General features: G+C 43.4%; 1 protein-coding gene across 4 annotated transcripts in view; it reads right to left on the reverse strand.

The window, feature by feature from the left end:
• The window catches only part of LOC125446558 (netrin-G1-like), a 51,643-nt gene that overhangs the window by 16,735 nt on the left and 12,016 nt on the right, over positions 1-22,892 (reverse strand). For 3 of the 4 annotated variants that reach the window (XM_048520233.2, XM_048520231.2, XM_048520234.2), the window contains exons 3-5: positions 8,041-8,684; positions 5,746-5,918; positions 2,117-2,143 (exon numbers count right to left, since the gene is read on the reverse strand). In XM_048520233.2, the coding sequence (XP_048376190.1) occupies positions 2,117-2,143; positions 5,746-5,918; positions 8,041-8,684 (844 nt within the window). The remainder of the gene's footprint in view (positions 1-2,116; positions 2,144-5,745; positions 5,919-8,040; positions 8,685-22,892) is intronic. The other variant, XM_048520235.2, reaches the window with a different exon arrangement.

The raw sequence follows: 22,892 nt of genomic DNA on the forward strand, positions 1-22,892 counted from the left end.
AAACGTTAACTCTGTTCTTTGCCTTCACAGATGCTGCAAGAGGTGCTGAGCTTATCCAGCAACTTTGCCTTTGTTCCCGACTTACAGCATCTGCAGTTCTTTTGGTTTTATCAAGGTCTAGGTATCTGCCAAGGGATACACGTAACTTCCTTAAGTGAGCAAAAATATGGTAGATAGAAAATAATGTGGAAAAACGTGAAGCTATCCACTTTACCAGGAAGAATACACAAGGACAGCAATATTTACATTGAAGGGAATAAAAGAACAGAGACTGCAGACCATTGTGATAAAGAAAGACATCTGGATGTTCTTTACGTACGTCTTTAAATAAACAACCTGCATGTAGGTCAAGCAAGTTAAATGAAATGTTGGCCCTCATTGCAAGGGGGTGGAGTGTAAATGTAGGGAAACCTCACTGCAACTGGCCAGGGCCATAGTGAAACAACATCTAGAGTACCATGCACGGAGTTGGTCACTTACTTAAGGAGGGTCATGCTTGCATTAGAGCAGTTCAGAGATAGTTCACTGACCTATTGTGGCAATGACAGATTTTCTTACAAGGGAAGATTGAGCAGGTTAGGTTCTTTACTTAGTGGTGTTTAAAGCATAATAGTTGATCATAATGAAGTACAAAGAGGGCTAGCCAGGGTAAATGATGAAAGCATGACCCCCTTCAAGGATGAATGCAGAACAACGTGGAGCAGGTTCAAAATAGACCTTACCCCATTTCAGACAGAGGTAATGTGGAATTTATTCTCCTTGCCACTTGGAATGGTCTTCCCCAGAAAGTAGTGGAGGATGGATCATTAAATGTAGTGTCGCAGTGATGTACAGCATGGAAACAGCTTCTTCAGTCCAACTCATCCATGCTGACCAGATATCCTAAATTAGTCTAATCCCATTTTCCAACACTTGATCCATGTCCTGTTAAACCCTTCCTATTCATGTACCCATGTTGTAATTTTACCAGCTTCGACCACTTCTTCTGATAGCTCATCCATGCATCCTCTGCATGAAAACGTTGCCCTGCAATGTCCCTTTTATATCTTTTCTCTCTCACCTTACACTTATGCCTTCTAGTTTTGAACTTCCCTGTCTTGGGAAAAAGACTTTGGCTGTTACCCCTACCCATGCCCCTTGTGATTTTATAAATCTCTATTAGGTCACCCCTCAGCCTCAGACACTCCAGGGAAAATAGTTCCACATGATTTAACGTCACTCCAGAGCTCAAACCCTCCAACTTTGGGAACATTTTCATAAATCTTTTCCGTACGCTTTCAAGTTTAACAACCTTTCCTACAGCAGGGAGACCAGATTTAGCAGTATTCCAAAAGTGGTCTAACCAATGTCCTGTACAACTGCAACATGACATCCCAATTCCTCCACTTGAAGTTGTTAGACAGATTATTAGTTGGCAAAGGAGTCATGTTTATGGTGTGGGACAAGCTGAAAATTGGTGTTAAGGCCACTATCAAATCAATCATAGTCTTATTGAATTTACAGGCATGGCTCAAAGTGCCGAATGTCTCATTCCAGCTTCTACTTCTCCGGTTGTTAATTCTCAATGACAATACCTCAGACTTTTTTTATAAATAACCACTTTCCATTAAATGTTTTCACTAAGATAGAGTTAAGAAGCATCTTTCTCTCTGCTCTCAGTTCAGATGTGATAAAATTTAGTTGCTTTGTATTTGATCCACTACTCAAGGAGGTTAAATGTATTCCAGAGATACGGAAATAGACAGAATTTTGATTCCAGAGATAATGGGAACTGCAGATGCTGGAGATTCCAAGATAATAAAATGTGAGGCTGGATGAACACAGCAGGCCAAGCAGCATCTCAGGAGCACAAAAGCTGACGTTTCGGGCCTGGACCCTTCATCTGATGAAGGGTCCAGGCCCGAAACGTCAGCTTTTGTGCTCCTGAGAATTTTGATTCCAGTTTCTTTTCACTCCTACACTTATTCTACGCACATTCCCTCTTCACATCTACAGATGTAGGCCTGTTTCTCCATCGGTGAAGGATATAGGAGGTTTGAGGAGAGCAGGGCATCCCTCATATAAAAATTAGCTCTGAGTCAGAGGTCATAGGTCAGAGAATTTATTTCCTACTTACTGCTATTGGTGAGGGTGTTAGGGAGACCTGGAAAGAGAATCAGAAACACAGAGAGTTAGAGAAACAATATTTACTCACAAAGTGAGAAGTCAGACAACACCAGGTTTATAGTCCAACGGGTCTGTTTGAAATTACAGCTTTCGGAGCACAGCCCCTTCATCAGGTGAAGTGAGAGGTTAGCACACAGACACAGAATTTATAGACAGAGAATTCAAGGGCAGAGAAACCTCAAGATCATACAAATGGTGTGAGTGGAATGTTGACTAATAAGTCTCAGCAGACGATTGAAAGTGTCAGATAGTGTGAGTAAAGTGTCAACAGTTGAAGAAGTGAAGAGATAACCTATAATCAGATTAAATGAGGCAGAGAGATAATTACAAAATAAATTTTAAAAATAAAGTAGTGCTGGGGACAAGCTAACTGACTGGAATAACATGATTGCTATAAGATCGTGTGCCAAAGTCTAACCAAAGTATGGAGTAATCCAAAACTGTAAAAACTAATTAACACAGAGAGATCATAATAGCTTATCAAGCTGATGGTGTCAAAACAGGAAACTAAGGAAGATTTTACAGATACGTAACAGTGTGGAGGAGTCGTGAGGCATGGTACATTGGCAATACCATGCAGATGTTAAGACAACAGATGAATGGACTCCACGCAACAATCGTCAGACAGGAATGTTCCCTCCCAGTTGGAGAACACTTCAGCGGTCAAGGATATTCAGCCTCCAGTCTTCAGGTAAGTGCCCCCCAAGATGACCTTTGAGATAAACAACAACAACATAGAATTGCCAGGCAGAAGATGATAACCAAGTTTGATACCCATGAAGAAGCTTCAAACCTGGTCTTGGGTTCATGTTGTGCTACATAAGGCCCCACCACTCTGCTCTGGATCTGTAAAACCTTCATTACTGTCCAGCACCACCTTATTTTTAATTATTTCCCTGTCTTATTTAATCTGATTATAGGTCATCCCTTCGCATGATATTCAGCTTATGTCACTTTATTCACACCATCTGACACTTCTGATCACCTGCAGAGACTTAATATTCACTACTCCATTCACACGATTTGTATGACCTTCTGATCTCTCTGCCCTTGATCTCTCTGCCAATAAATTCTGTGTCCATGTCCTTCCCTTACACGTCACCTGAGGAAAGGGCTATGCTCTGAAAGCCTGCGATTTCAACTAAACCTGTTGGACTATAACAAAGAAAGAAACAAAGAAACAAAGAAACCTACAGCACAGGAACAGGCCCTTCGACCCTCCAAGCCTGCGCCAATCAAGATCCTCTGTTTAACCTCTCATCTATTTTCTAACGGCCTGTGTCCATTTGTTCCCTGCCCATCCATGTACCTGTCTAAATATATCTTAAAAGACGCTAACGTGTCTGTGTCTACCACCTCCGCTGGCAACGCGTTCCAGGCACCCACCACCCTCTGTGTAAAGAACTTTCCACGCATATCTCCCTTAAACTTTCCTCCTCTCACTTTGAACTCATGACCCCTAGTAATTGAGTCTCCCACTCTCGGAAAAAGCTTCTTGCTATCCACCCTGTCTATAGCCCTCATGATTTTGTAGACCTCAATCAGGTCCCCCCTCAATCTCCATCTTTCTAATGAAAATAATCCTAATCTATTTAACCTCTCTTCATAGCTGGCACCCTCCATACCAGGCAACATCCTGATGAACCTCCTCTGCACCTCTCCAAAGCACCCACATCCTTTTGGTAATGTGGCAACCAGAACTGTACACTGTACTCCAAATGTGGCTGAACCAAAGTCCTATACAACTGCAACATGACCTGCCAACTCTTGTACTCAATACACCACCAAATGAGGGAAAGCACGCCATATGCCTCCTTGACCACCCTATTGTCCTGCGTTGTCACCTTCAGGGAACAATGGACCTGAACACCCAGATCTGTCTGTTCATCAATTTTCCCTAGGACTTTTCCATTTACTGTATAGTTCGCCCTTGAATTTGATCTTCCAAAATGCATCACCTCGCAATTGTCCGGATTGAACTCCATCTGCCATCTATCTGCCCAACTCTCCAGTCTATCTATATTCTGCTGTAATCTCTGACAGTCCCCTTCACTGTCAGCTACTCCACCAATCTTAGTGTCATCAGCAAACTTGCTGATCAGACCACCTACACCTTCCTCCAGATCATTTACATATATCACAAACAACAGTGGTCCCAGCACAGATCCCTGTGGGACACCACTGGTTACAAGTCTCCAATTTGAGAAACTTCCTTCCACTTCTACCCTCTGTCTCCTGTTGCCCAGCCAGTTTTTTATCCATCTAGCTAGCATACCCTGGGCCCCATGTGACTTCACTTTCTCCATCAGCCTGCCATGGGGAACCTTATCAAACGCCTTACTGAAGTCCATGTATATGACATCTACAGCCTTTCCCTCATCAATCAACTTTGTCACGTCCTCAAAGAATTCTATTAAGTTGGTAAGACATGACCTTCCCTGTACAAACCATGTAACCTCGTGTTATGTGACTTCTGAATTTGTCCAACCCAGTCTAACGCCAGCACCTCCACATCATTTACTTACAAACGCATTTAAAAATACCGATCACATGATATGTTCATGAGATCAACCCAAACTGATGAATAAACTCATCCAGAATTTACATGCTACAGCCTCAGTGAGACAAGCTCAAGTTGCTACATTGTTCATGTAAGGGGGGTGTGCAATTAATGAATAAGTATGTTTGCACCACTTGTGATTAAAGTGTCAGTGCACCCAGTGAATACCCGATGCTGCCACTATTCACATTTCACCCTCACAATGTGCATTCGTGCCATGACTGATTTCTGATATTTCATACAGAGACATGATTAGAAATACCCTTCCTTTGCAACATTCATTTTTTGATGTGTTTCAGATATTTATTACGTTCTCTTTTCACCTTCCTCCAGTTGTTCCTCAGTTGTCTATCCAGCTATTAAAATTCCATTCACACATCAATCTGCCTCTATTGGTGTAGTTATATCCAGACGGAGACTACGGCACATCTAAACCATACAAATTTTATAACCCTACCTGCCGCATAATGTTAGCAATTCCACCTTGCTCACTGACACTGACATTATACCAAAAGAGTTTTAACTTCAGGAGAAGTTTCAACAGAATAAATATGAAGAAACTGTTTCCATTGGGAGGAGGGTCAGAAACGAGAGGTCACAATTTCAAAATAATAAGCAAAGGAACCACTGGGGGAAGATGAGGTAATTTTACACAGATGTGATCTGGACTCTGCTGCCTCCAAGTACAGCAACAATGGATTCAATTGGGTTCCAATTGCAGGGCAGAAAAGCAGAAATTGCAGGGCTTTTGGGAAAGAACAGGGGAGTGGGATTAACCAGACAGCACTTCCAATAAATCAGCAATGGTATGATGGGCTGAATGACCTTTTTCTGTGCTATCTGATTCTCTGATCTGTACAATGTGTCACTGTGTGTCTTTGTTTATACATTAACGCAATCACAAACATCCATCCGTTGGATTTAGAATCACCGTGTTATCGGGGTTTAAAATGCAAATGAAATATGAAGTGAAACATCCTCCAGCACTAGGCCAGGCCGGAGAAACGCTCATCACTCACAGATATTGGCTGTCCCTTTGGGGATCGGTAGGTACGAGCCTGCTCTCCACCTCCGGCCGTGAAAACCTTTCTTGCATCGGCCGCAGTCCGGCCCTGTCGTGTTGTGCTCACACTCACAGCTTAGCTTTCCCTTCTTCGTGACACAGTTGTTAGCGTGAAGGTTGCATTTGCACCTGACAACACACAGCGGCAAAAAAAGATCTGTTTAGCTCTATCAGAGATCACTTTTTCTGGACTGCCAGTCCAGTCTCCACGCTTCCCACACCTCTCCCCCGCCACTGTCCCTGATACCAACCTCATACTGGAAACAATGAGCACTTTCCACCACACTGTGTGCATTTCAAAAGAGAGAGGAAAGCTCAAGAACAAGTTGATCACTGAGTCCAGGGAACTATACTTAACAATGTGTTGTACCTGTCAATTTCAAAAGTACAGGAGCTTTACTTTCCATTTAAAAGATTAGAGGCAGCTTTACTCCGTATCAGGCTGTAGGGTCTAGGTCCAAAGCATCAGCCTTCCTGCTCCTCTGGTACTGCTTGGCCTGCTGCGTTCATCCAGCAATACACCTTGTTATATCAGATTTTCCAGCATCTGCAGTTCCTGCTATCTCAGGATATACTGTGCCTGTCTCGGTAATGTTTGGTTGGGTCAGTGTAGAGATTGCTTTAAGCTATGTCTAACTCTATGTTGTACTGGTCCTACAACTGTTTGATGGGGGGTATTGTTCACAGAGTTTTACTCTGTCTCTAACTCCATGATGTACCTGTTTTCTGAGCGATTGCTGGGGGCAATGTAGGGACTGCTTTTCTCTGCATCTAACCCTTCCTTTACCTGCCTTGGGAGTGTTTGATGTGACAGCGTAGAGCAAGCTTTACTCTGTATCTAACCCTGTGTTATACCTGTCTGGGGAGGTTTATTTTTAATGGGGGACAGTGTAGAGATTGGTTTTCTCTGTATCTAGCCTATTCTGTCCCTGTCCTAGGAGTGTTTAAAGACTCAATGTTGAGGGCACTTCACTTTCAGTTGAAAAAAATACAGGCAGCTTTAATCTGTAGCAAGCACCATGAAGTCCCTGCCCTGGCAGTGTTTGATGTGGGTGTAAATGTAGCTTTACTTTCAGTTTAAAAAAATGGAGGGAGCTTAACTCTGTAACTATTACCTTACTGCATCTGTCTTTGGAGTGTTTGATTGGGGCAGTGTCAAGGAGGCTTTACTTTCAATTTTAAGAGAATAAAGGTGGCTTTATACTACATGTAACACTGCGCTGTACCCATTCGGGGAGTGTTTGATGTGGGTAGTATCAAGATAACATTACTTCTATCTAGCCTGTGCTGTCTCTGTCCGGGGAGTGTTGATGGAGACGATGTAGCTTTACTCTACAGCTGCTAACCCCTCGCTGCATTTTTCCTGAAACTGATCAATGGGGACAGTCTTGAGGAAGCTTTACTACATGTAGGACCTTTCCTAGGATTATTTGATAGGGACAATGTAGAAAGAGTTTTACTCTAAATCTAACCCTGTGCTGTACCCTTCCTTGGAGTATTTGACGGGGACAATGTCGAAGTTTTGCTCTTTACCCAAAATGTGCCATTGCCTTCTCTGATTCCAGGAGGAACCCGTACATGCACAACAATCAGTACGATGCCCATATGCCCAAGCTGGCCCACCCGCCTGAGCTGGTGCTTGGTCTACTGTTGTTAGTCTTTTACATAAGCGATTGGAATGAGATTATAGGAAGCGTGGTTTATAAGTGTGTGGAAGGCACTACAATTGGTAATCCAGTGGACATTGAGGAAGGTTATCTCAGAGTGCAGTGGGATCTTGATCAGTTGGATCAATGGGCTAAGGAGTAGCAGATGGAGTTTAATTTAGACAAACGTGGGGCGTTTCAATTTGGTAAGGAAAACCAGGGGAGGACTTACACATTTTATGGTAGGGCGCTGGGAAATGTTGTCAAACAGAGGTACCGAGGGGTGCAGGTACACAGTTCCTTGAAAATGATGCCCCAGATGTTCTCCAAGCTTGTGACCACACTTGGTGACCCTAGTAGTGTCCTTAGATATTGTGCCTGACGATGCCTCACAAATATTGACCCTAATGGCAATCCCAGATGTTAACACTAACGCTGAGCCTCTAATTGTTGACGCTCATGGTGCTCCCAGATGTTCTCTGGGTGATGCCCTCCATGCATACCCTTCCCCAATTGTACTCCCCCGGTGCAAACCCTGATCCTGTGCTTCCTGGATATGAAATGTGGGCTGTGACCCTGCCAAGAAAGGCATGTGGAGCTCTCACCGGCCACGGATGTCCAAGTTGGAGATGGCGTAGAAGTACTTGGAGAGATTGTGGGGGTCGACGCTGGTGGGTCCAGTAGCCGGCCGCAGCAGCCTGACCCGCAGGTTGGTCAGGGTGAAGAAGTCTCTCAGTTCCTTGGTGGTGTCCAGTTGGCCGTACAATGAGGCCATGTCCCCGGGGTGGGGCCCCCCGAACAGGGCCAGGCGCTCCTGGATCTCGAAGCGGACTGTCTTGTCCATCTTCCACACATAGCCCCTGGAGTACTCCTCTGTGCAGATGATGTCCAGCACCGAGGCCGGCCTCAGATCCCGAGCCTTCCTCGGCTCCATCCCGAAGGAGTTGAGGCAGTCGGCTGCATAGAATTGGTAGGGCTGCCAGCTTCGCCCATGGTCCAGAGACTTCTCCAGGACCATCTGCTCCGGCCGGCCTGACTCAAAGGTGATGATGATGTCCTCGGTCAATTCAATGCTCTTCCCCCAGGACAGGGTGATGTTGACCACCAGGGGCCTGGGGAAACTCCTCCAGGACACACTTTGCCAAAAGCTGGTGGGAATCCTGCCTTCATCATCCAGCATCAGCTCAGGAGGGTGGGCCAGCTCAGGTGTGTGAGCATCACACTCATTGTTGCACATGTACGGGTTCTCCTGGAAAAAGAGAGGGCAACAACACTGGTTAGATACAGAGTGAATCTCCCTCTACATGATCCCTCTCAAATACTCCTGTGACAGGGAGAGCACATGGTTAGATACAGAGTAAAACTCCTTCTACACTTCTCCATCAAATACTCCCAGGGCAGGTACTGCCTGGAGTTAGGTACATTGTCTCCATCAAATAGAATTAACTCCACAGAGGCCAATATCTCATCACCAAGTCACCCTTTATTTACACATAGAAACTCCTTGTCACTGATCCTCCAATCCAGATCTCAGAGTGAACAGAACCTCTGGTACTCCTGTTTACATCTGTCAGCCAGGGCTCTCTGATTTGACCAGATTAATAGCCCTAGTCATGGAATTTATACTCTTGAGGTCTGTCTGGCTGTACTTGTTACAGTCACTGCACTCCCAGGACAGATAGCACAAGGTTCAATACAGAATAAAGCTCTGCTACACAATCTCCCATGAAATACTACTGGAACAGAGATGTCACAGTGTTAGCGGCAGATTGATTCTCCTTTCTGCACTGCCCCTCCCCCCTGTCAAACAACCCCAGCGCAGGTACAGCATGTGGTTAGATACAACGTAAAACTCCCTTCTACGCTCTTCCCATCAAACACTCCCAGGGCACGTACAGCACAAGCCTTGATAAAGAGTAAATCTCTTTCGACATAGTCCCGATCAAACATTCTCCCGAAAGTTACAAGCGCAGAATTAGATGTAGGGTAAATCTCCCTCTGCAATGTTCCTGTCAAATGCTTCCAAGAAAGTTACAGCACAGGGTTTGCTACATTACACTAAATGCAACACTAAAGCAGTCCACTCTCCTTTTTAAATGATCACACAGTTCCCTGTATTCTGATGGATTCTGTAAAAACTGGCTGTTCCCAGCAATCAAACAAGTTAAAGCATGCACTGAAGAAGGACAGTGTAGCAATATACTGGGATGATCAAGATTAATGAATCTACAATAGTCACAGCATCATCTAAAGGGATCAACAAAAGCTGTCTAATGGCAAAGGTTATTTTTAGTTTTCCGTGTAAATCAAATTGAGCGAATATTGATAATAGAATCCTCAAGCTATTTAGAGTATAAATGAATAATTGAATAACAGCGATGTTAAATGGTCTTGATTGTTGTTTTCTCGGTACATCATTAACAGCACCATGTTCCAGCTCTACAACAGAAGCTTGAATGACAGGATGCAGTTGAGACAGTGCTGTTTCTCAAGAGTCAGCTCATGTTCATAGTTCAAAAACTGGGATTACTCTCGTTCCCTGACCGTGACAGCATTTATCGACAGTACTTACTGCTTCCCTTGCACCAGCTCCATATCACACCCAGACTCCATGATGCCAATGACCTCCCTGGCAGCATCCCACTTTCCAGTTTCTGTAAACTTTAGTTCATCTAAAACTCTTACCTTCACTCACACCTAGGCCCATTCCATTATCGCCCATTGCAGTCACTGACAAATATTGGCTCCCATTCCAGCAACAACTCCATTTACAAACATTCACCCTTCTTTTCATATCCCTCTATGACCTCAACTCCTTACCTTTTAACTCATCCCACTCTCCCCGGATATCTCCATGCTCCTCCAATTACAACCTCATGAGAATTCCCAATTTAAATGCTCCAGCATTGCAGACTATGATTTCAGCCAACAGGGCCCTAAATTCTGCAATTCTCTCACAAAACATTTCCTACTTTCTATTCCTTTAATATTTCTTACAGCCCATGTGCTTGACAGATCACCTGTCCTGATATCTCCTTAAGTGACTCAGTGTCAATTTTGGTCTGATTTAATCTCACTGAAACACCTTGGGGATGTTTCACTGAGTTAATGGTGCTATATAAATACAAGCTGTTATTGTTGAAACAGACATTAAATATCACAATCCAACCCAGGCGCGCGCGCACACACACACACATACACACACACACACACACACAGACTCAACAGGTTCCTGCACTGCGTGTTTGCATCAAAATAGGAAGAGAGTGGAGAACTAGAGTGTAAACACAGCATCTTCTCAATCCTTGTTACTGCAACAAATCCACTCACCCGTTGATGTTTATTTCAGAAAGTTAAGTGCTGTTATCTTGGATTTGCAATGTGTCGTATGACTAAGATCCTGCTTTCCTTACTAACTAAACCATTCACTATCAGCACGCTTCATTCCCCTGGTTAATGATGTTCCTTTAGTGAATTACTAAAAACAGAAGCTATTGGCTCTGTAATGTTCACTGCTAGAAAAATCATGTCACATCCCCATCATGAGTAATCTGATACTTTTCTTTAACTTAATTTATGTAGCACCTTGAACATGTCCTGAATCACTTTGTAGGAACATCAATCCGGAAAAGACTGACACTGAGCTATGTAATGGGATAGTAGTACTGGTGAACAAGAAGAAAGAGAAAGGAGAAGGGAGAGGGGAGAAGCTGTAAAACATTTTGTGAAGTTCTGTGGTGATGAAAGAGGGAGTGGATATTAATTTGTGGATATTATTTTATTAACTTTTTTTCATGAAATCACAAGATGTTAGCATCACTAATGAGGCCAATATTTGTTTCTGTATAGTGTGGAAGCAGGTGATTCAGCCTATTGAGTTCACACTGGTTCTTTGAAGATTGTACCCCACTGCTCACCCTAACCTTCTAACAGTGCATTTTCCTTGGCTAATCCACCTGGCCTGTGCATCCTTGACACCATGGGAAATTTGGCACTGCCAATCCACCTAATCTACATATCTTTGTGACTCTGGGAGAAAACCGGAGCACCCAGAGGAAACCCATGCAGATACATGGTGAATGTGCAAAATCTACACAGTCACCTGAGGGTGTAATCAAACCCAGGTGCCTGACACTGTAAGGCCGCAGAGCCACTATGCCAGCCAACAGTTGTTGTTCATCCTTAATTGCCTTTGTGAAGGTGCTGCTGATCTGCTTCCCAGCACCACTGCAATCCACAGAGTGTAAGGACACCTCCTCTACTGTTAGGAAGGCACATCATTGATTTTGGCACTGAAGGAATGGCAATGTATTTCCAAAGCAGAATGGTGTATGACCTGGAGAAGAACTTGCAAGTGATTTTTGTTTTAATCCTTTCCAACCCTACATGCAGTCTAAGCCTTTATCAATAGGCATCATTCACTGTAAGAAGAACAGCTTACTCACAAGGCACTTGCCCCTTCAGACAGCTACATGGATCTACATCGGATTTACAGCACAGAAACACACAGGACAGTTCCACGTGATTTGTGCACAGGACGCATAACATTGTTAGAGAGGCAATAGGCTACTGGCATTTTCACTAGACTTTTAATCCAGGAAGCGCAACTAATGTTCTGGGGACCTGGGTTCAAATCCTGCTATGACAGATGGTGGAATTTGCATTCAACTAAAAAAAGCTCTGCAATGATAACTATTGTCAAATGTCCAAAAAAGTTGATTGGTTTATAAATGCCCTATAGAGAAGAATATCTGTCATACTCACCTGATCTGGCCTACATGTGACTCCAGACCCACTGCAATGTGGTTGACTTTTAATTGCTCTCTGGGCAGTTGGGATGCACAATAAATGCTGGCTTAGCCAGAAACACCCATATCCTATGAGTGAATAAAGAAAAATACAGGTTGCCTTTGCATTATAACAGCAAAACATTATTTTCTGTTATCCCTCACATGTTTATCTGGTTTCCTCTTAAACATATCTATGTTATCCCCGCCCCCACCCCCCAACCCAACTCTCTCTGGTAAGAACTTTGAACTTCTTATCATTGTCTGGGATTTTCTTTTCCCCCGCATTCCCATGGGTTTTGAGCCATTATCTTTCATTGGTCTGCCCTATGAACAGGGAAAAAAAAATCTCTCATCAGCCACCTCATTCTATTATCCATCCTCAGCTGCTCTCTTCCATCATAAATTCAAAAGGGGAAATGTTCACAAATTTCTGCACAATATTCAGCACTATTTGCAACTCCTCAGAAGCTGAAGAGGTCCATGTTCAACTTGCAACAGGGCCTGGAAAATTTCCAGGCTTGGAATGGTGAGTGGCAAGTAACATTCATGCCACACAAATGCGAGGAAATAGTCATCTCCAATAAGAGACAATCTAACCACCGCCCCTTGACATTCAATGACATTTCCATCGCTGCATATCCCACTAATCAACATCCTGGGGGTTACAATTGACCAGAAACTCAGCTGGGATCAGCATATAAAGTCAGTGGTTTCAAGAGCACGTCAGTGGCTATGAATATTGCAGGAAGTAGCTCCTGACTCCCTGAAGCCTGTCCACCACCTACAAGGCACATGTCAGGTATGTGATGAAATACTCCGCATTTCCTGGATGGGTGCATCTCCAAAAACACTCAAGATCCTTGACAGCATTGAAACCAAAGCAGCCCACTTGATTGGCACCACACCCACAAGACAGTGTTAAGTTCTTAAGAGTGACGATAACTGATAATATGTCCTGGGCTTCCCACGTAGATGTGCTTGTCAAGAAAGCACAACAGCGTCTCTTCATCCTCAAGCAGCTCAGAAAATTCAGCATGTCCGTAAGGATACTCGCCAACTTTTTAAGACACGCCACAGAGAGCATACTATATGTGTGCATAATGGCCTGCTGTTCCCAGTACCATAAGAAGCTACAGATAATTGTGTCCCAATCTTGTCCATCATAGAAGCCATCCATCCACGGGCTCCATTTCCACTTCTTGTTGCTGTGGAAAGGCTGCCAACATCATCAAAGGCCTGTCTCATCCTGGTAATGATCTCCTCCAACTGCTTCCATCAGGTGATACAGAAGCTTGAACACAGGTACCAACAATTCTTCTTGAACAGCTTCTTCACTGTCATTATTAAACTGATGAATAGGCTCTCTAACTTCAAATAATGTTGATCTTGCTGATGTTTATTTTGCTTTATGCAGCTCCTGTGCAATGTTTGCCTCACTGTCTAAGTACCCTATGATCTGTATGTCCTTGCTTACTGTGATCTGCCTGTACTGCACTCAAATGAAGCTTTTCACTTTACTTACCTGACAATAAATCAAATCAAATCAAATCCTATTTGTACATCACCGTTGCTGAGTGACAGTGTGTTATCTGTAAAATGCACTGCAGAAATTTGCAGAAGATGCTTACACAGCACCCTCCAAACCAACGACTGCTTTGATCGAGAAGATGAGAGTCGTAGATACAATGGAACACTATCACCTCCAAGTCCTCCTCCAAGTCATTCACCACCCTGACGTGGAAAAGTATCGCCATTCCTTCATTGTGACTGAGTCAAAATCTTGGAACTGCAAACTACACCGTGGGTCTACCTTCAGAACACGGACAGCAGCAGTTCAAGAAGGTACCACCTCTTTACGGGTTACTAGGGACATGAAATAAATGCTGGCTAGCCAGCGATGACCAGGTCCCACAAGAGAATGAAAACGCACCTTCATAATGCTCGGCCTGTCATATATACTATATTGAGTTCAAATCAGCACAGGACAGTCAAATACAGCAGAACATGAAACAGGGGTGCAGAGGAGGGATTGCTAATGAATTAATAAACTGAATGAATCTTCTGGTGAACATAAGATCAAAATTCACCCTAGAACGCTTTAGAATTCCATTTAAAAGTCTTGGTTGAAACCCCGAGTCATACTGACTCTCAGCATGTGGTATAATTTCATGCTATTTTCTAGTGCCATGTGTGGTCAGTGTTAGTTGACCACTGCCACCTTTTTATGGACACTGAATGTCCACATTTACTGTCCAGCCATGGTTTGAGCCTACATGTGACTCCAGTCCAACTGCAATGCAGCTGAATCTTAACTATCCTCTAAAATCACAAAGCGCGTTACCGAACTCGCTATCAGTGGCACAGCATCATCTACTCATGGTGCTGAGAGATGGGAATAAATAGCAGTGACTCCCACATCCCAAGATTGGATTTTCTAAAGGAAGAACAGTTTTATGCCAATATCTTGTGAGGGAGCTCGACAGAAACCTAAGTGCTAGAATTTAATTATGAAGGAGGTGAGCTGACAGAAATGAATGTTTGCGCAAGTTAATGAAACTCAGAACTCCACACCTGGTGTTTGTGTCCAAACATTTCAGACGTGAGAAGACCAGACGGAGGTTTCAGCGAACAGAAAGCATACTAGAGAAAGAATGAGCATCTACAGTAAATCTCCTCCAATCAGTGGTGTAAATCCCATATTATTTCCAGAATGCCGTGTAGGTCAGTCCTTATAGAGCAAAGTCACCTTTCAGTTAGACGCTGAGCTCCCAGTTTAAAAATCCTTTCATTTTCTGATGAAGTGTCTCAATTAAACAATTCTCCCTACCCCCACATCTGCCACCTCGCCCCGACTGATCTCTGTGCTGAACCCAGCCTCACTCAGTCTCAGAGCTGTGAGCAGCTGGTTAGGTAACCCAGGGATTGTATGTGAAACCAAACTGAAAAAAAAACTTCATCCCAGTCTAAGATTTGTGTTCCATCTCTGATCACATTACTAAGAGTGAGGAAAATGAATTAAGGGCTGCCAGTCAGAGCTAACCTCCACTGATGAAAGACAAAATAGATTTTTTGCTGGATAAGCAAATATAAGTTGTGTGGAGGAGCAAAAGGAAGAGAGGGGGAGAGAGAGAAAAAGATGATGACTGACAGACAGAAAGGGAAATCAAACAGAAAAGGCAGAGACAGAAAAAGAGAAGGAAAGAGACCGGATAATGAGCAGAGAAAGAAGGGAAAAGAGAAATGCTTGATTTTTACTTGTTTCTCTCAACCTCAATACATCTCAAATTGCACTGAATTTCTCAAAACATTGGTCGGCACAACATTGTGGGCTGAAGGGCCTGTTCTGTGCTGTACTGTTCTATGTTCTATTAACTCTGCTTTCTCTCCACAAATGCCGCCAGATTTGCTGAGTTTCCCCAGCAATTTCAGTTTTTTTTTGTTTCAGATTTTCAGAATCCACAGTTCTAAATTATTTCAATCATTTTATCTGTTGGCCCTGATGTATCAGAGGAAACATGGTAACTAATTAGCACAGCAAGATCACACAAGTATGAGAAGACCATCAGATATCAGAGAAAAATTAGGCCCAATGATTCAGTTCCATCATTCAATCATGAAGGACATGTTTCTCAGCCCCACTCTCCTGCCTTCTGTCTAAAACCTTTGATCCACTTACAAATCAAGAACCTATGTATCTCAATCTTAAATGCTCTCAATGACTTGGTCCCCACATATTTCCGTGACAACGAGTTCCACAGATTCGCCACTCTCTGGCTAAAGAAATTCCTCACCATCTCAGTTCTAAATGGTCATCCCTTCTCTCTGAGACTGTGCTCTTGGGTCCTAACCTCCCCTTCTAGAGGAAATATCGACTGCACATTCAGTCCTGGCCTCTCAGTATTCTTTAAACTACAATCAGATTCTCTATAATCCTTCTAAATTACATTGAGTACACATCTGCTCCTTAAATGACAATCTCCTGACATTGTATTTGTCTTCCCAGCCACCAAATGAACCTGCAGGTTAACCTCAAGAGAATCCTGAACCAGGACTCCTAAGTGCATTTGTGTTTCAGATGTCCAAAGCCTTTCCCTATTTATAAAATAGTTCACTTCTTTATTCTTCCAGCTAAGGTGCTAAACATTACACTTTCCCATATTATATTCCATTTGCCACTTTCTTTTTCCAATTCCTAGCTTATCACATCCTTCTGCAGCCCCACTCCTGCTTCCTCAGCACTAATTGTCCCTCCACCTAGCTTCGTGTGATCTGCAAACTTAGCAACAACGCACTCAGCTCCTTCATCTAGATTGTTAGTGAATAATGTGATCAGATATGGTCCCAATACTGGGCCCTGTGGAACTCCATGAGTCATTGTCTGCCATTCTGAAAAAGACTCTTTCATCCCTCTCTGCTTCCCCCAGTCAGCCAATTCTCAATGCATGCCAGTATCTTGCCCCCAACACCATGGGTTCTGATCTCATTTAGCAGTCTTCTATGTAGCCTCATTGTCAAAGGCCTTCTGGAAATCTAAACAGGTCATCTCCACTAGGATTCCTTTGTCAAACTTGCTCATGACCTCCTCAAAGCATTCCAACAGATTTGTCAGTTGTGCTTGCCCTTGATGAAGCCTTGCTGACTCCACACTATTTCACAGTGCACTTTCAAGCACCAATGTGATAATGATCAAACCATCTATTTTAGTGAAGTTGAATAATTATTGGCCAGGCTCTCCCCTGCTCTCTTCAAAAAGTGCCAAGGACTTTTTTTTTTGCATTTACCTTAACAGGAAGATCAAGCCTTAATTTAATGTTTCATTCTGAAGGTGAGAGCATATATTCAGTACTGACCCTCTGACAATAGGACTCTCCTTCCAACGGTGTAGCAATTAATACTGTCGCTCTAGCAATGCTGACCCTTATATGGCACAACTCCTTCACTGCACACTCACTCAGCACTGTATCTGACAGTCTATTCCGTCTGTGCTGACCCTCTGACAGTGTGGCACTCCCTTAGTACTGACCCTCTAACAATGCAGCACTCCCTCAGTACTGACCCTCTGACAGTGCGGCACTCCCTCAGCACTGACCCTCTGACAGTGCGGCACTCCCTCAGTACTGACCCTCTGACAGTGCAGCACTCTCTCAGAACTGACCCTCTAACAATGCAGCACTCCCTCAGTACTGACCCTCTAACAATGCAGCACTCCCTCAGTACTAACCCTCTGACAGTGCGGCACTCCCTCAATACTGACCCTCTGACAGTGCGGCACTCCCTCAATACTGACCCTCTGACAGTGTGGCAGTCCCTCTGTATTGACCTCTGACAGTGTGGCAGACCCTCTCAATACGGCATGGACAGTGATAGCCAGGATGATGTGTTTGAGTCTCTCGAAGGGACTTGAATGCCTGACCTTGGTTGCCTGTCTCTGTCTGCGTTTATAATTAAGTTTGCTCGTGGGTATTACAGAGAAGGAGAAATGGAGAATAACAGGAGGCAGAACCAAGACATTCATTCAAATGGATCAATAAAAAAAATCTATCCCTGGATGACAGGGTCATGGTTAGTCAATCACTGCCACAACAACAGCAAATAATTCTTCAAACATTCCCATCTCTCACCTGCTAAAGTGAGCAGAACATTTCCAGCAGGAACAGCACTCCAAAGAATCTTTGATCCACAAATCAAGAAGCTGGAAACGTTTAACATGCAATTGGGTTTATTGAGGACAGCAGCCCGAGGGAAAGTGAGTGAGATATTTGTCAGGGTAAGGATTAATGGGGATAAAGTCTACGCTCTGAGTTTTAATCCATTTCTTACAGCCTGTTCCAGGCTCTCCACTTTCCATGTGAGTGCTGAAGCTTTAGTCACAGAAGAACAGACTGCAATATTACAGAGTGAAATGTTTGGTTTATTCAGACTGAAATCCCATCTGTTGTTCAAATCTGCTTAAAATAAACTCCTTTAAACCAGGTGGGAAATATCATAGAATCATACAATACTCAAGAAAGTCACTCAACACATTATATTAATGCTGTCTTGTTGAAGAGATAAGACCCTTTTAAGTAAACATTCTAAAAATGAGGGGAAATATAATTGAAAGAAAAAGAAAATACTAGCTGACAGTAGATGAATGAGAGAGGTTGACTAATTGGATAGCTCTTTCAAAGAGCCAAAATAGGCAAATTGGGCCAAATGGTCTTCTTCTGTGGTGTGAGACTCTATGAACAGCTGACAAAGAAATGAATCATGATATTTACATTAACAAGAATAACTGGTAATTATCTCAGTTCTTTGGAGATTGTGGTGGGCCTAAACTGGCTGCTGTGTTGCCTATTACAACAGAGACTGAATTACACATATATTTGACTGTAAGTGAAGTGCTCTGTGGCACTGGGAGGTTGTGAAAGGTTGGATACAAATGCAAATCTTTCATTTCAAGATTGAACCCAAGACAGTAAACATTAACATTCACAGTCAAGACTCACTTGGACTTGAGGAATTGGTACTGGGATTCAGAAATCATTGCTGTCAGACATTTGGCCAAGCAAGTCACAAACTGTGACTTCTGAAGGATGTGATTTTATTTAAAGTTTGTTCAAGGATGTCAGGGTTGCTGTTTCCATCAGCACTCATTGCCCATCTTGAGTTGCATTAGTGGGGGCAGAGGTGAGCTACCTGTTTGAACTGTTGCAGTCCTTGAGATGTAGATACACTGACAGCACTGTTAGGGAGTTCCAGGTTTTAACCCAGTGAAGGAAAGGCACTATTGTTCCAATTTTGAATGATGTATGGGACTTGGGCCAGAACTTGCAGGGGGTGGTGTCCTCATGTATCTGCTGCCACTGGGTTTGGAAGGTGCTGTCAACAGAAACTGCACCAAATGGAATACAGTGATTCAAGGAGGCAAGATGTCACCACCTACTCATCCTTGGGATGGCAGTTAATGCTGGTCCAGCCAGTGATGCCTACATCCCATGAATGAATGAAATAAAGGATCCTGAGTGAGTTGAGGCAGGGCATCTTGAAGGTGACACACATTGTTGCCACTGTGCATCAGTAGTGAAGTGACTGAATGTTTAAGGTAGTGGATGAGGTGTCAATCAAGCAGACTGATTTATCTTCATAGGATCATAGAACCCTTATAGTATGGAAGGAGGCCATTTTGGCACATTGGGTCCACTGACTCACGCAGAGCCATACCTCCTACTCCGAAACCCTGCATTTCCCATTGCTAATCCATCTAGCCTGTGCATCCCTGAGCACTATGGGCAATTTATCAAGGCCAATCCACCTAATCTGCACATCTTTGGAAAGCTGGAGGAAACCAGAATACACAGAGGAAACCCACGCAGAACAGGGAGGGCGTGTGTAAACTCCATGCATACAGTCGTTCAAGGGTGGAATCGAGCCCAGATCACAGAGGTTGTGAGGCAACAGTGCTAACCACTGTGCCACCATGCTGCCCCTTGGATGGCTGGTCTCGTTCAGTTTCTGGTCATGATGGTAATGTGGCTAAACGCAAAGGGACAATAGTTAGTTTCTCTCTCGTTGGAGATTGTCATTTGCCTGGCATTTGTCTGACACGGATGCTACTTGCCATTTATCAGTCCAAGTGTGGATATTGTCCAGGTTTTTTTTTGTATTTGGACATGGACTACTTCAGTATCTGAGTTATTGCAACTAGCCCTGAACATTATGCATTCATCAGCGAACCTCCCCACTTTTTAAACTTATGATGGAGGATGATGTAGGTAATACAGTAGCTGAAAGTTAGTTCATGCAATGTCTTGGGTCTCCGACACTCTGCTGTGGTACTACTACAGAAATGTTCAGCAGCTGAGATGATTGAATTGCACAAACCACAAGCCATCCTTCTGTGTGCTAGATTTGATTCTATAGATAAAAATTTCTCCCTGATTCTCATTGACTCCAGTTTTGCACAGATGCCTTGATGCCACAATCTGTTGAAATCAAGGACAGTCACTTCTCATCTCACTTCTGAAGCTCAATCCTTTCATTTACATTTGGTCCAAATTTGTAATGAGATCAGACGCTGGGTGGCCCTGGAAGAACTGAACCAAGCATTTCTTTTTGTAAATGTTCTTGATAGCACTGCCGATGGTCCCTACCATCATTTTGCTCAAGATCTAGCATAAGCTGATAGAGTGGCAACTGATTGAGTTGAATTTGTCCTGCTCTTTGTGTACATGAACACATCTGGGCAATTTTCCGCATTGCCAGCATGAGGTCAGTGCTGTAGCTATACTGCAACAGCTTGGCTAGGGGTGTGGCAGACTATGGCTGGAATGTAGCTTAGACCCAAAGATTTTGCAGCATTCAGTATCTCGAGCAGTTTTCAGATATAATGAGGAGGGAATCAAATTAGTTGAAAAACCGGTACTGTCATTTTCAGTGAAAGCCTGAAATGGGATCATCCAGTCAACACTTTATGGGTGAAGATGGACGAAACCGCTTCAGCCTCATCCTTTGCATGGATGAGCTCAGCACCCTGCTATCATTCAGGTTTGGGATCCTTGTGGAGTCTCCAGCTCCTGTTAGTTATTCAGTTGTCTACCACCATTCACAACTGAATGAGACAGGGCTGTAGTGCTTAGAAGTGATCTGTTAGTTGTGGTGCTGTCTGTCTGTTGCATACTGGCTCTACTGTTTGGCATGAAGCAATATTCTGTAGTTGCTTTACCAGGTTGACATTTAATTTTGAGGTGCACCTGGTGTTGCTTCTGGCATGACCTCCCGTAGTCTCTGCTCAATCAGGGTCAATCTGATGTTAATGGTAGAGTGGGGTATATGCTGGGCCATGAGACTACAGATTGTGGTTGAATATGATCCTGCTGCTTCTGCTGATGGCCCACAGCATGTGATGGATGTCCAGTTGAATTGCTAGATCTTTTTGAAGCTTGTCCCATTTAGAACAATGGTAGTGTTACACAACACAATGGAGTGAATTCTCAATGTAAGAATGGGACGTTGTTTCCACAAAGTAGTCACTTCTACTGATGGCTTTACATCAATAATTTGGCAAATGTTACAATGCAGGTTGTGAATCCCGTGAAACAATTCTGAGTGGTTCCAAATGATATTCAGCAATCCCTGTACCTATCCAAATTCCGGAAGACTGGAAAGTAATTAATATGATTCCTAGCATTAGTGGAGAGACAAGGAATGTAGCATTGAGTTGATAAGCTTGGCTTTCATTGTTGGCAAAGTGACAAGTCAAAATGTGAGGGAAAATATATAATACTGTTTGAGGGCATCTTGTGAGACATGAGGGAATTCAATTCAATGGGAGGTGATGCTTAATTTGTGAATACGATGTATTTGAGAAGATGACTGACTCAGAGATGGTGGATGCTATCTATCTAGGTTTCAATCAAAGAACTGAGTGCCTGAGAGAGTAGTGCTATTCACCAGGTCCAAGTGCGTGAGACAGTAATATACTAAATTAGGGTTGACAAATAGTTATTCCATACATTCGGAGTAGTAAGCAGGCTAGTATTTAAAAAGTCTATGTTACCTTCAGAGGGCATAAGGTTCAGAGCTGGGCTGCTGCCTGTCATTTCTTTTAACTGATTTTAAGTAGTAATTCTGTACAAATTTGCTAAGTACGCTATATTGATGATAAGAAAAAAACTCCACACAGCCTGGTATCCTGTCACCAATTCACCCTTTATTTACATTTGGGGAGTCTGTGACACTAATTCAGGTCCCTCTGAGCAAGCTCTCAGATGGAACAGAACCTCTGACACTCCTGTCCTTATTTGTCAGCCATGTCTTCCTGATTGGTCCTGATTATCAACTCCAATCAGGGAACACTTATTCAATGAGATCCATCTGGCTGATCTCATTACAATCACTACAGATGACAGTGATGAAATATGAATATCAATCTGCACAAATTCAAAGCAATTTATAATTCATTGAAGCAGCTTGATTGGGGGCACAGAAATGGCAGATACAGTTTAATACAGGGACACCTGTGGGTTTCCTCTCACAGTCCAAAGATGTGCAGGCTAGGTGAATTGGCCATGCTAAATTACCCATAGTGTTCAGGGGTGTGTTGGTTATAGGGGAATGGGTCTCGGTCTGGGTGGATTTTTCAAGGGGCGGTGTGGACTTGTTGGGCCAAAGGGCCTGTTTCCACACTGTAGGGAATCTAATCAAATTCTTGTTATCAGTAGGGAATAGTTACAGCCTTCCCATTGATTATAAAAATCACAGATACACTCCAGTGTAATTCTCCTTTCTACCATGCAGGACCACCTGATCAGATTGGACGAGTTAATAGTGGAAGAAAATGATGGTGTCTGGGGCCAACCTTATGATCACACAGATCTGTGGGCAGAAAATCAGCAGATAAGGGACATTGAGTGTAACTGCAAGGTTCTGAGATTGACCAGGAGAGAGGATGATCTGGGGTATGTGTTTAGGGAAGAGATTTACGTTTAATGGATGAGTCACTTAAACCATCAGCACAATGCTCCCAAACTGCCGACAAAACAAAGCAAATGTTGAGAAGCACTGCTGGGAGCAGAACAGACAAACCCAGGAAGGTCTTTCTTTTTAAATAATTAAGAACTTTGAGGTGAATGCATAGAATCCTACAGCTCAGCCCAAGGCCATTCAGCCAATTATACCTGTGCTGA

Source organism: Stegostoma tigrinum, chromosome 34 (genome assembly GCF_030684315.1).
Source record: "Stegostoma tigrinum isolate sSteTig4 chromosome 34, sSteTig4.hap1, whole genome shotgun sequence".
NCBI lineage: Eukaryota > Metazoa > Chordata > Chondrichthyes > Orectolobiformes > Stegostomatidae > Stegostoma > Stegostoma tigrinum.